Source organism: Gopherus flavomarginatus, chromosome 15 (genome assembly GCF_025201925.1).
Source record: "Gopherus flavomarginatus isolate rGopFla2 chromosome 15, rGopFla2.mat.asm, whole genome shotgun sequence".
Taxonomy (NCBI): domain Eukaryota; kingdom Metazoa; phylum Chordata; order Testudines; family Testudinidae; genus Gopherus; species Gopherus flavomarginatus.
This window is the reverse complement of record NC_066631.1, coordinates 24,938,775-24,953,371: the sequence shown is the minus strand read 5'-3', so window position 1 is coordinate 24,953,371 and position 14,597 is coordinate 24,938,775. Positions and strand designations below refer to the sequence as shown.

General features: G+C 50.3%; 1 protein-coding gene across 19 annotated transcripts in view; it reads right to left on the bottom strand.

Moving 5' to 3' along the window:
• NCOR2 (nuclear receptor corepressor 2) overlaps positions 1-14,597 on the bottom strand; it is a 403,768-nt gene that overhangs the window by 66,387 nt on the left and 322,784 nt on the right. For all 19 annotated transcript variants that reach the window (XM_050923437.1, XM_050923442.1, XM_050923438.1 and 16 more), the window contains 2 exons: positions 10,025-10,172; positions 3,946-4,477 (listed from right to left, as the gene is read on the bottom strand). In XM_050923437.1, the coding sequence (XP_050779394.1) occupies positions 3,946-4,477; positions 10,025-10,172 (680 nt within the window). The remainder of the gene's footprint in view (positions 1-3,945; positions 4,478-10,024; positions 10,173-14,597) is intronic.

The following is a 14,597-nucleotide window of genomic DNA, read 5'->3' as shown; positions in this document are numbered from 1 at the left end:
AAATTGCTGAGTAATGGAAAAATCAGGGAGGGAAGGACATGCAGGGTCCCTACGGATCTCGTGCCTGATTCAGCACCATGGAAGGGGGATGAACATTGGCTCGGGGAACACGTACCACAGGAAAAGAACAAGATGGAAGACTGGGGCTAAACTGTAAAAGTGGGACATGTGGATCCACATGAAGAGTTCTATCATGGTGCCATTTCTCATTCTACTGCAGAGAACCCCCCAAACACTAATCCACGCACTGCAGTAAGCAATGCTGGGCATCACTGTAGAAAATCCAAATTCCCCCTCAAAGCTTTCAAATACTGAGCCTCATGGCTGGGTGCAAAAAGTTGGAGGCTTCTGAACAGTTGCAGAACTGGGCCCGTTTTCCCTGCAAGGCTGCCAGGGAGCAGGCTACTTGGGTAGCAATGTAGCAGTGGTTGGCACCACATCTCCTGGGCACATAACAACCAAGCCCAGGTGGTAAGTGCCTTCCTGTAACTTTTACAACTCAGCCTCCTGGTTTCTCTGCTAGCTGTAAACGTGCAATGGCTACATCGCACGTTCATTTACGTCTAGTGCGACGAACAGCTGAACTTGATGACTGGCATGGCTAGCGGCCTTTTTAAACAGATATATATGAAGACAATTATCTGTATTTTTAACTCTGGAGAGTTAAAGCTGTGATTATCTTCACCCTGGCCTGCCTCTCAGTAGCACGACCTGCAGAACGATGGAGGGCAGCCAGCGCAGCTGTCCCTAAGCATCACTCCTCTAGCCTGGTCCTCCCTTCTCATCCTACAGAGCTACCCCAACCCCACCTGAAGGAGAAAGCAAAACACTTTAGACCACTGAATGCACTTGTAACTAGAGAGTGATGCAGAGAGCAAAGCAGGGAGAAAACAGCTTTCTGCATCCCAGCAGACAAAACTCCGTGCGTGCATGTGTTTGCGTATACCCGCGGGGCGGGCACACACACACACACACACACACACACACTGCACCCAGAGAAGGTGGCTAGGTTCTTCACCAATCCGAAGTAAAGAGGCGAGGGATTATCTTTACAGGAAAGTCACACCGGTGTTTCAGCATGGGCTAGCTGTGTACCCAGGGGCCCGGGTGTGCATGGTACAGCTGCACTGAAGCTCATCCTGCCATGGCTTCACTGCTACCTTCTCAAGCCATCTTTTAAAGCAAAGCCTTCCCGTAGGTGTGACTCGCTGACTGCAGCGCAGACGTACCCATAGTTAACCCAGTACAATGCCCCCTGCTGACAGTCAGTCAATCTGGTACAAGAGGGATTGCCCAGTTCAGCTGGCGTTGCTTTCTAAAGACTAAAGAAGCTACTTGTAAAGCAGAGTAAGAGTGTGTCCACATGGGGAGTTATACCGGTACAACTAGACCAGTTTAATTATACCGGTATAACTGGTCAAACTTTCCCAGGCAGCCAAGCCTGGAACCCCTGCAATATCCCATATTTCAGCACAGTAGCTGCTAAGAGGAGTGGCACAAAGCCCCGGGGGAAGCCTGTTTAATGTTTAACATCCCTGAAAACTGGTATTTGTTTGCCAGGGCAGATATGTGCTGCCTCTGGGGGGAGCCTGGGATAAAGCGTGGCTCCAGGAAGCTGATAAATGCTGTTGCTGTTGTGGTGTGAAGCTGGGTTAACAGTCAACCTGAGCACCACCCTCCCCCTTTCTCACGGGGATTAGTAAGGGGGGGTGGGGAGGCTGGGCTCCTTCCTCTGCCTAAAGGAGGAATAACAAATTCAAACAGGCCTGAACTCTGCAGCAGGAAAGCCAAGACTTACGGCCCTGTGTCAGAGCAGCCTCAGGCAGCCCAGCCAGGACTCACCCGCAGCCCTGTCTCTTAGCAGCTTTGCAGCAGAATCTGCATTTCCCACAGGAAGTACAAACAGCATCTTTGATTCTATTCTGTGAACGGTGCTCGCTAATAACCTCACCACGTTCCATGCAGAAGCAGCAGCAAAGCCTAGAGAGCTCGTCTGTCTCCCTCAAGTACATGTAGGAGAGGGCAGGCGCCTCGAGGGGAACTTGTTGCTTTCCCATTCTTTGGGCCAGCCAGGCTATTAGCCCTCAGTACCAGTTTCCTAGCCCTGAACCACATCCTCCCCACATCCCACTTTGCTGTCAAATTGGCTTCTCCTTCCACACAAACCAGTTCCCCCCAGGGAGTTGGGACACCTCCCTGGCACTGTGTGTGTGTGTGTGTGTGTGTGTGTGCGCGTGTGTGTGTGTTGGGGGGGGACTCCCATTGCCAGGGGCCCCTTCCCCAAAAGCAATTCCACACAAGGGGAAGGGAGGGAACCGAGAGGGGCTCTCACTTCTCCCACAGAACCAACTGCTGCTGATGGAAAGCAGAGGGGAGCAATGATGGAAAACTAATTTTAGAATTTGTTTTTATAAGTGACAGCTTTCTAGGAGGCTGGGCATTGAGGAATCGGTTGGCTGAGGGGGAGGGCAGATGGGACCAGGTACCTGCCGCCTCCTCCAGAAGTCTGGCCACATCCCTGAAAATCCTGAATATCCACCTCTGTGCTAATCTAAAAACACCCTGCAGCTGCTTCCCTGTCTCAAGTTATGGGAGGGGCCGTGTCTCCATTTCCCCAGTGTCTACGGGGCAACGGGAGATCCCATAAAAGTCCATTCACACTCATCATGGCAGAGGTGTAGAGAGTTGCAGCATGTGTGGTCCGGTGACTTGCCCTGCTTTCCTCACAGATAATTAATGTCTAGATGTTTAAATGGCCTCTCTCCACCCCGAGAACAATTTAGACCCCAGTCCCCTCTCCAAGCTGTAAATGAGTGATCAAAGCAGCTTCTTCCCTGCAAACAGAACGAAGCCGCTGACGGAGAAGCTGCCCACAAGTGCGGATCCCAATGGCCCCTTACTGAAATTGACTGAGTCTATGCAATAAGTCACAAATCACAGGTCACCAGAGCCTGCCATCGATAAAGGACAGGCGCGTATTGCAGACAGTGACCTCTGTCTTACTGCTATCCACAGCCATCTGTCACTGGTCTGTGACACAGCAGGGCAGCATGGTGCCCTTTATTCCACTTTCCCTTCAGAAGCTGTTGCCAGCACAAGGTTCAAAGACACAAGGCATTAAACAGCTTTAGACAAGGGCTGGGCCCGACAAGAATGGGGCTGGCAGGCATTAGAAAAGGGAATGACTGACTTGGTTAGCAAATGCACTCATTGCTAGGTTCCGGATAAAGACCTAATTAATAAAAATGCTCCTTTTTTTTTTTTTTTTTAACTTCTGTCGCCCCCCTCCATCTTAGGGGCCTAAACATCAGTTAATGATGCCTGTCAAGCTCACAGCGAGGGAGGCAAGCCTTATCATTATCTCCATTTTATAGATAGGGAAATAGAGGCCCAGAGAGGAGAGGTGAGTTGCCCAAGGTCATACAGCATGTCAGAGGCAGAGCTGGGAGTAGCGCTCAGGAGTCTGGAGCTGTCTGCTCTGTGCCTTAGGCCCCCAAATCACTTCCACATGCCCTCACCCAGAGCAGCACCACACTCTACAAATGGTCTCGTGGATGTCCATGGCACTACGTGGAGTGGGTGCACCTTAGCCTGAGCAAGGCTCGCAGAATCAGGTTCCTTATGGTAGGCATGGAGACAGGGCTAGGGGAACGCAGAAGGACCCCATAGAATTTAGCCTTGCCTCCTGGCTCCCGCCCTGGCCGATGACTGGCACTTCCCAGGAAAGATCCCATCCATCATGCACCCCGACACTGCCACAACACTGTACTTGGGAGAAAGATCTCCCCAGCCACAGCGTAAGCTGCTGACACCCCTGCGGCACAACCTCCCCTGCAAGAGGCGTGCCAGCCACACAGCTGCCAAGGCTCCCACAGGCAGGGAGGATATCCGGCCCCTTTGCCAAACCAGCTTTGCCGGCTCTGCTTCCCAGTCACCTCTTCTTACCTGTTTTTGTCCACGGCATCCTGCTCGTCCATCTCGTCTGCGCTGCAGGTGGCGCTGGAGTCGCTGTCGGGGTTAAGCCTGGCAGGTTTGCCTGGTTTATGACTCTCCTTCTTCTCAGCTTTGGGCGCCACCTCTGCTCCCGCCGTGCTGCTGACACTCTCCATTTTCTTCTCACTCGCCTTGTCTCTCTCCGGGCAGTCCTCGCTCTCCTCCTCCTTGATTTCGCTCTTGCAGGGCTCCTCGCTTGGCTTCTCCTCCGGCTCCTCCGTTTTCACCACGTCGACCACCAGCTCCTCCTGCGGCTTCTCCTCACTGCTGGCTGGCTCGGCAGCTGCCTCCTGGGGCTGTGGGGTGGTGTTAGCGGTGGGATTAGCTGCAGTAGCAGCATCAGCATCCTCCGCCTTCAGGGCAGGTTCTGGACTGGAGTCTCTCCCAGGCCCAGGCGTGGGCTTGGGCCCATTCTCTCCACTTTCTTTGGCTTCAGGCCTCGGTGAGGGAATACTCTCGGTGTCCGAGCTGTGATTTACTGCAGCTGAAAGGAAATTGAACCAGAATCAATCTCTATAGCGTTCATTACTACCCCTTAGACATCTTATACACAAACATCAGGAGAGGAGGCAGATGCAAGAAGGAAGGCACTTCCCCAGCTTTGTGAAATACTTTCATTCCCCTATGAAAGGCTAAATTCTCTTCCCAGTTACGCTGGAGTAGGACGCTGGACACTAAGCAGGATGCATCAGTGTCAACTGGCAGCAAGAACCGAGCCTTAAGTTTGGAAATCACGAGCGTCAATGTCCCACCTGAAGCAGACGACTGCATATGGTTTGTTATTTCCCCTTCTCCTTCTCCAGCATCCAGAACATTCCATTACAGCACATTCAATTCAGCAACAGCCCAGAGGGGCCCGACTGCCGGGATGGAGCGGAAATGGTTTCAGAGCTTCCATCAGTTGGGTTTAGGCTTTGGGTGGCTGGGAGCTGAGTGAGTCACTTTACCTGATTCCCCCATATCTCAGAGCAAAAGCCGCAAGCTTGGGCCGTTCCTGCATTACTATTCTTAAATGTCAAGAAACAAACATTGACACTGTCTTGATCTTATTTAGCACTTTTCATCAGTAGATCTCACAGCGCTTAACAAAGGAGGGCAGCATCATTAGCCCCCTTTTACGGATGGGGAAACTGAGGCCCAAGAGGGGAAGTGCCTTGCCTGAGCTCATCCAGCAGACCACTGGCAGAGCTGGGAATAGACCTCAGCTCTCCTGAGTTCCAGTCCAGTGCTTTAACAGCAGGCCAGCGGGAATCCCCATTACAATGCAGTTATGTATTATACACACCATAACAAACCCCAGAACGGAGGGGAATTTTACAGTGTGTTTCACTGAGACATTTATGGTCAAATTTTCAGAAGTGCTCAGCAACCAGTAGCTCCTGTGGAGACTCTCTCGCCCTCCCCCAACACACACGCTTCCCTTCCCTCCGCAGGAACAATGGGAGCTGAAAATCTGGTCTGTTCATGTCCCAGTCATGTTGCTTTCCCTTGTCCCAGCTGGAGAACACCAGTGCCCAGACAGACAGGACTGTGTTTGGGAGTAAAACAAGGACATAACATAAGAACGGCCATACTGGGTCAGACCAAAGGTCCATCAAGCCCAGTATCCTGTCCTCTGACAGTGGCCAATGGCAGGTGCCCCAGAGGGAATGAACAGAACAGGGAATCATCAAGTGATCCATCCCCGTCACCCATTCCCAGCTTCTGGCAAACAGAGGCTAGGGACATCATCCCTTCCCATCCTGGCTAACAGCCATTGATGGACCTATCCTCCATGAATTTATCTAGCTCGTTTTTAACCCTGTTATAGTCTTGGCCTTTACAATATCCTCTGGCAAGGAGTTCCACAGGTTGACAGTGTGTTGCGTGAAAAAAATACTTTCTTGTGTTTGCTTTAAACCTGCTACCTGCTATTAATTTCATTTGCTGGTCTCTTGCTCTTGTGTTATGAGAAGGACTAAATAACACTTACTTATTTACTTTCTCTATACCACTCAAGATTTTATAGACCTCTATCATATCCTGCCCCCCAGTCACCTCTTTTCCAAGCTGAAAAGTCCCAGTCTTATTAATCTCTCCTCATACAGAAGCCGTTCTATACCCCAATCATTTTTGTTGCCATTTTCTGAACCCTTTCCAATTCCAACTGGCGGACGCATCAAATCCCCATCTCCCATATGCTGTGTATTAGGGTCACTGGCTTTCAGTCTGGAACCAGCAGCCCCAGCTTGTTCCCCCAAAGCACGCTCTTCAGGTCTAACTCCCGCCCCAGCTGCATGGTATAGGGACATCAGCTCAGCCTCCTGGCTACTTTCCTCATCTCTTCTGCACTCCCCCCTCAGAGGTGCCGTGGTCTGACCTTCTCCCGGCTCACTCCATACAGGAGCAATATTCTCCTGTTCCCGCTACCCCTCATAAAAATGAGTTCCAGGGACTCCCTTCCCCCACCTGTGAGGGGGAATTCTCTCCTCCCTAAACCCCACAACTTCTGGTCAGAGGAGGGAGAAGGTCTTGTCGACCTACCCGGTCTCTGAACTAGACAGCAAAGTGCTGAGATCCCATAACACATGTGTCCATAACACATCAAGCACAGAAAGAAGCATGCTCCTCTCTCTGCCTGGCCTGAGTGCATCCTGTAAGCTGGGTGCCATTCTAATAATGGAGCCCAGCCTTAAAAACCAAGGGACAGGGTTATGAATCCAAGAGCCAGAACCCTGTGCCTAAAACCAGGCAGGCGGGAGCTCTCTGTTGGCCCTATTAACCAATGACACATTTAAAATGGCTCTCTTCACTCTTCTTTGCATCGTTCTTGAAATTCCAACCAGCCCTCAACAAGGCATCGGGGCCAGTTCCAGTGTGATCAAGGCCTAAGCCAAAGTTCCAGCCCCTCTGCTTGCCTCCCAGGACTGCATCACTGTGACTGTGGGTACCAGCCTTCCCCCATTCCTGCGGCCCAGCCATGAAGAAATCCATGGCAGCAGCAGGAGCCTTCCACATGTTTTTGTTTAGCAGTCAATATGAAAAGAAAGGAGATCAGGGTCAGCTGGGGGAAAAATATTCCAGAGTTTCAGGACAAGTTAATGATTAAGCATCCCCAAATCTATGGGAAATGGATTCCTCCTGAGCTGAAAACACTCACGTCTAGATGCAGGCAGGTGTTTCAGAGCTGAGACAGCTTTTGTTTCTTTGGCTCAAAGGGAGGAATATTTGGAGTGAACTGTGCCTTGGCAAGATGGCCTGCAACTCCCTCAGGGAGTTCCTGACCCAAGGGAAAGGGTGTGCTCCATCAGTGCGAGTTCAGGGCTCTCAAAATATCTCAGAACGTCACAGGTGTAGGGTCAACATGAACTTGCTTTGGGATTTAAGGGCAGTGCTCTCCCCCTCAACACGGTAAGGATGGGAGGGAAGGTGGGATTCCTTCCAGACACAGATCTGTATCAGTCTGCAAGGCTTTGAAGTTGTATCCAAAATGGATGGACGCAGATGAACAGGATTCTGCTGGCTTTACATCTGAGCACATCGAAAGTATTCCACTTTCTTGGCAGAAAAATGCCCCAAGGCCAATAGGAATTTCAGCCTTCCCTGATGTTTATTTACTTATAATAAATCAATGAAACACTCACCCAAGGACGATGGGCCAGGAATTTACAGTGTTTAGGCCGGACAGAGATTTATGGTGTATTTGGCCAAAGCCTCGCTCAGAAATGCACCTGCTTCCCTTCCCAAAGTGAAATAGGGTCTGCTGAGGCCGAAGAGATGTCTGCAGGTATTTCGCCTCTGGTTCAGCCAGGCTTTAGATTTCCATGGGTTCGTTCCCAATATTGCGAACCTGCTGCGAGCGTGGGGAGCTGAATTGCAAATGAGTTGTGCACTGGCTGGCGAGGTGCATCCTACAATTAGTTATCCAGCCCGGCTTTGCTATAAGAGGCCCATCCATTGAAGTGTTAGGTGATCCATCCGTACACTTTGCACTTGCGAACCAGGTAGTTCGGACATAGACAATTAATCATGCAACAAATTCATCCAAAGCCCTCCCCTCTGGTCAGTATTCATTACACCGAAATGCATCCCCAAATGTCACAGGGGAGCTAGGCAAACTGCTCAAGCATACCGCTGCTCTGACATTTCTGCTCCTGTGACATTTCATCCACTTGGCTTATAGCTTTGTTCAGCTCAGTAGCCCACTTCAGAAATATAGTCTCATCTGCCTCACAGGATGAATAAGAGATGAGACTTGAAGCCGTTATAATGTAAAGCTTCTAAGTGTGTCAAGAGATCTGTCTTCAAGTCTTTCATCTTAAAACACATGGTTTTATTCTGAACAGCTCCCACAAAGAGCAATAACCACATCTTACACCAGGTCTGTTAGTCACAGATCACCCAGCACAGATTTACCTGGCACCTGCCTTATCATGAGTCACTTTCAACAATGACTTGAAAAGATTTGCAATTTCCAGTCCCATTAGCCTGGTCTCCAAGGCCAGGGCTCAGCATGGGGCCAGCACTGCTGGTTAAATTATTAAATTACTTTGACAAAAGTCAAATGGGACCATTACCGTAAATTACACACATTTTCCCAAACTCACGGCTGAGGTTTCTGAGCTAGAAATAGCTAAAACTGTCACTTTCAGTTGATTCTCCTTCTTCTGCTCAAATGGGAGAGTGGAAATTGCCTGCCTGAAAGAAGATATTAAAAAATGCAGAGGTGTGCTGACCCTGTGGCTTAGCAGCTACTGAATGTGCTGCTGCCACGAAGAAGGACTTTCCGAAGCAGAAGTCACAGGGTGTTTGTTGTTTAGCTCAGAAAAGTCATAAAAGCGATGCCCTAAAGAGAACGGGGCAATCTTGGCTCTACCAGCCCTCCCGCTGCTTCATTCATGGGGGATCTGAGTCAGCAAAGCATGTCAGCCTGGGCTTCACTTAAAGCATGTGAGTAAGACCCCTCCCGATTCAACAAAGCACTTAAGAATGTTCTTAAGTTATGCCTCACGCTCAAGTGCTTTGGTGACTCATAGCCTGGGGCAGCGGACAGGATAGTGACGTTTCCTTTGCCTTACGACTGCCCCTACACCCCCATCGACCCGCACAGCACCTGCTTTCCAACCCTCACACCTTGCTGGGGGTCAGGCACGGTGAACAGGCCTTTGTTTAAAAGGAAACCCAATCTGATTTACAAAAGGCTAGAGGTGCACAAGGCCTAGCAATGTGGGCACTGGAGGCCAATCACAGTGCGGACTCTTCGCTAGGGTGATGGAAAACTGAAGGATGTGCAAGACAACACCCATGACCAGCCCAGAGATGTCCAGTGGTAAGGGATCGATCAGAGGATATAGGGTTGTGTCCTACTAGGGTGGCAATGACAATTTGGGCCAGGAGCAGTAGTGACTGAAAGTGAAACTAACAAAAATTCTATCCCCTAAAACGGCACCAACTGGGTTCCTGGAGGGCTACCTAAGAGAGAGGCCAAAGCATAAATGGGCTGTGGCAATAAACCTCCTGTCCGCGGGTAACCTCTCCGGAGCTAGGCAGCAGGGAAAGGCTGGCGCTGTGTGTGCTTGCCTACTCCTGGTAACAGAGGACTGGAGCTGCCAATCAAACCCCTATCAAAACAACCCCCACCGCAGTCTGAGGGCATCCTGGCTATCAGCTGACCACGGTATGGAGCTTCATGGCCTCACACAAATAAACCTTCAGCAGCCAGGAATCAGACCGGGGCTGTGACCGAGGACAGTCCCTGCGACCGTGAAATCTGGAGGAGCCAGAAATGTCAGCGCTTCCGTGTCTCCAGTGCAGCGTGAAAGCGTCGCCCTCGCATATCCTCAGGGTGCCAGAGCCACTCCACTCCTCCTGCCCATGAGATACTCTTAACCAGGGAGACCCATGGAAGCACTGACATTTGCAGGATGAAAACGCTTCTCCTGCCACCTGCCCTGGCAGGAAAGGGCTGCTCAGCTGCAGCCATGGGTCCAGGGATGAAGCAAACAAACCTGAGCCAATTTCCCCCATGGCTGTCGCCCCTCAAATGCCTCACCTTCCACCTCCTCGGTCATCTCCTCTTCGTTGCCGCTTGTCCCAGATACCTCCATCTCCTCATCCTCTGCTGTGGGAGGGAAGGCAGCTTCTTCATTCTGAACGGCAGGGGCTTTCTTCTTCTTCCGCCTTGCGTTCCTTTCTTTCTCCTGCGGGAGAAGCAGTCAAGGTCAAAGGCAGAGTTTGGCCTGCAGGGCCAGTGCTTTCCCTGTATTCCTCAGTGGGAAGGAGGAAACAGGCTACATAAAACACTGCGTATTCTTGGATTCTCTTTACCCCCTTATCAATGCTGGTTCTTATCAGTGACCGCACTGCAGAAGGGCAGACTTCATAAAATGACAGAAAGAGCAACTTTAATCCCCTAGCAAGGGTTGCCTCTGAAATAAATCTTGAGAGTTGGGGGTGGGGGGGAGTGAGAAGGGGGGTGGAAAATCATATCGATATGTATTTTTTAGATTCTGCTATCCTTACTTTGAGTGGTGCCTCACTCATGGGGACTACTTACAGAGTAATGCCCTACTCAATGTGAGTTAGGGTAGATGCATCTGCTCTACAGTTGGCATACACGTGCAGAGTACCAGCCCTCCAAGTTTCCCAGAGAAACTTTTACTAATTGAGTGGCACGCCACCCTTAGGAGGCTGCTGGACAGGGAGAGGCTCACAAGAAAACATTCATCTTTGCACAATACTGCAGTGTAAGAGCAGGAAAGCATTGCAAACAAACAATCATGTGATAAGATAAAACTGGTCTTCATTTTAACAGGACAATTTGGTATGCACAAACGCTAGCAATTCAGAGCTCAAGACACCTAATTACAATCAAGAAGTTAGGCACCCAATTAATTCAAATGGAGGCCAGCTTTAAAACTAAACTCGGCCTGTAATATCTATCACTGTATTATTAAGCCAATTTACAGATGACTAAATTTTAGTCAACATCATGGGTGTCTCCATTTTTTGGATGCCCAACTTGAGACACCTTAAAGGGACCTGATTTTCAGACACACTTGGGCACCCACATCTTAAAATGAAGTTAGTGGCCACTCTGAGTGCTCAGCATACTGGAAAAATCAGGTGCCAGGTGAGTTGAGCTGGACCCCTAAATTTAGTAGATACTTTTGAAAAATTGTGCTCTGAGTGACTATCCCAAGGTCACAGAGTGAGCGAGCAGCAGAGCAGTAAACAGAATCTAGGAGTTGAGATTCTTCGCCCTCTCTTCCTCCTCGAACCACAAAGCAATACCCTCTCTTCTCCTCTTTAAACACACACACACACACACACACACACCCCTACTTCACACACACACACACACACCCCTACTTCACACACACACACACACCCCTCTACTTCCAATAAACTGTTTGGCATGAATCAAGAGTCTCATCTCTGCTAATGTTTCCTGGTGTCATTATGGAAATAAATATAACCAGTAGGAACATGCCCGTCACCTGCTGCTCCCTCCGCGTGCCCAACTTGAATGACGTACTTTGAGCATTTAAGTGGATGGAAAATGAAGGCTGCAGCAGCAATACGAACTCTGCCTTTGGATCTCGAGGTTGGGGGTGTCTGATACCTTTCCCCTTTCTCGATAAACTCAAAAACTACTGGATAAACACCCCACAAACTGCTTTTGCTCGGCAACACTGCCGTTTGAACCATTTTGTATTGAACTGGGCAGGAGAGGGTGGAAGCACTTGAGAAGTTATGTGAGACATTACACATGGAATCAAAGAGCCCTGGGACCCGACCCACCCACTTCTGCGGTAACCCCATTCTTTCTGCAATCTCCGCTCCCCCGGGAAGAACTTGTCAGAGCATCAACTTGTGCCAAGGGAACAATTCAATAATTGTATGTTATTGTCTGCAGCAGCAGCTCGTAGTTAGGGCTTCAGATAATGCTAATGTGATGACAAAGCTCTTGCGTTACTATGGCAAAGCCTTCTTCACCTTACTGCTTCTCTTACTCATGTGTCTGTGACTCAGCCAAGCTGACGAGTGGGATCTTATGCTGGGAAATTAGCTGGGAACAAGCCCCTGCATCAACACCAGACTTGGCTTTTATATTTGCACTAAATGACAAGCAGCAGGATTTGGCCCATGCAGAGATGAATGCTCTGGCAGGCAGGGCTCTGGGGCTGCGAGAGACCCACTGCGTAGGTGAGATATTTAAGGGAAGCAATTTGAATCCAGAAGCAGAGCTGATAGGGGGACATACCCAGTGACAGGCTCAAGCCACATGCACAAACGTTCTGCTTTACGGTTTCGGTTCTGGTCAAGGCATATCCAGCCAAATTCATCCCTGCTTTAAGTTCATCACCTTGTAACTCCATCAAACTCAGCCCATCTGCTGTCATCATGTACTTCGACTGGAAGCTCTTTAGGGGTATGGGTGGCCTATCTTAACACAATGGGTCCCTAATCCCTGATGGGCGATCAATGGATCATCTGACATTAATTCAGTTCACATGGCGGCGAAAGTGGGGAGAAGAGAAGCTTCGGTCAAATTTAGCATGAAAGGCAAAATTTGATTGTCCATAGAACTGATGCGTTTGGACGGTGCCCAGCACAGTAAGTCTCCAAATCCAAGGGTGCTAGATACAAAGAATAAATAAATGAGATGACGGTGAGGTGAAGCTCATATCTGCTGCAAAAATTAAATGCTTTTACGTGGCGTTCCATCCTGTCTTTGGTATGTAACTGAGTAGTTCTGGTCCCTTGGGCTCAGTCTGAGATCTGTTATCAGTACTTCAGCGGTTTTCACATCCATTCTATTCCTTGGTGCTCAACGTACATTGTGTACTATTAAAAGTGACTTCTTAGATTTGTCCTAGAGGGTCTTTTTCCTTGGAACGCATGGGATAGCTCGAGCAGGACTCCGCTGCAGTCTTTGGCTTACGTGCATCTATGTCAAAAGGGAAATAAACCAAACCAAACCAAAACCTGAACTTCTCCCATGGGAGGTTATTTCCTAGCACTCCGCAGTGCCTAGTGTGTCATTCCACTTCCTATGGGGAGAATGGCCAAGCCAGGCGCCTGAGGTGGCTGCAATGGCTGGCTTCCAGCCAGCTCTATTAGGCTGTCTCCAAGTTTGATGAGAATCAGCAGTTCTTCTCAACCTCCTCTACAAGCTGTCTGGTGTTACTGGAGCCTTCCCCCCTTCCCCTCCCCACACCGGAACAACCCTGAGTGGCCAGGACATAGCTGACACAACCTGCCAGTGTGACATCATCCTGGGCCATCTGCCCCAGAAGGGAAAGGAGCAGCCCAGAGAAATGTGGCCTCCTCACGGGATCACCACCTGACACGGAGCGAGGAGCCAAAGTGGCTTTAAAAAACCCTGCTCCTGATACAGAACAGTCATTATATTTATGCCCCAACAGCAGCTGTCTCAGCCTTCCCTAAAAGCATGATGCAGGCACTCCCGAATTAGCATGGCAAGGTCATGGGATCAGAAGTGGGGCTAAGGCCAACCTGAAAGGGTTAATGGGGACCTGAGAGGCCAGTTGTGTTACCTGTTGGGGACCCCGACCTCAGGCAAGTCCAGCACAAGGGGCAGAAACCCACACGCGGAGAGAGATTCTGAGCTCTGACGGCTCAGGGAAAGAGCAACTTGAAAGGACATTCGGTATCACAATGCCTCATTTTCCCCTTGACTGCTGGGGTTAATGAAACAAGAGATGAGCGCGCAGAAGGTCAGGACTAACTGAGGCTGATGCCAAGAACAGATCTTAGGTGCTCGCAACAGAACTGAGCAGAGGGAGAGAGCCAGGTTTAATTCAAGACCATGCCCAGCTGGGAAGGGGTTGGGTGGTAAGCAAGAAGTTTAGTGCAGAAGGGACAGATTCTGCAGTCAGGCTCTGGGATGAGAGAGGAGGAAGCCCAGGGATCCTGGGTAGGGAAGTCTGGCCCGAGGGGAGGAGAGAGACAAAGCAGTGGAGTGGTGAACCCTGATCAAAGGGCAGGTTTGGAGGACCAGGGAGGGAGCCTTGGGAGGTGATCAGTGGAGGAACACTGCTGCAGAGAGGGAAGAGAGGCGACGGATAGAATCTAGTTTGAGTTTGTATAGTCTGGGTTTGGGATTTCTGTTAGGGGATCGAGGTGATAACCCTGGGAGTCCTGGCCCCCGAGAAGGGGACAGACACAGTCGAAAGCCCCGAGAGAAGGGTGTGAGGACCACAGGGGCCATGAGTGGGGCCCATTTTGTGAGGGCCTTGGAATATTTTATGTTGGACGTTCCATTACCCCAGAAGGGTGGGCTAAATCTGGCCAGCGGGACAGGGTCACAGGACGGTTGGCTCTAGTAGCGAACGCCGACCTTCGCCCAATACGATAACCCAGTGTCAGTCCCAGTCCTGCTCCAACTTCAGTGGCCTTTGGGTCAGGTTCCATGTTTGCGGGGGAGCGGTCCCCACAGGGCCCCACCTGCAGAGAGGAATCGTGGCCTCTGTTCCACAGCTGGGAGTCACAGCCCAGACACCCACGGAAGGGGACAGCCCACCTTTCAATAGGAAGGGGTGACCGGATCTGCCTAACTCTTTCCCTCAGCCCATGGGATGAGCGAGTGAACGGGGTCC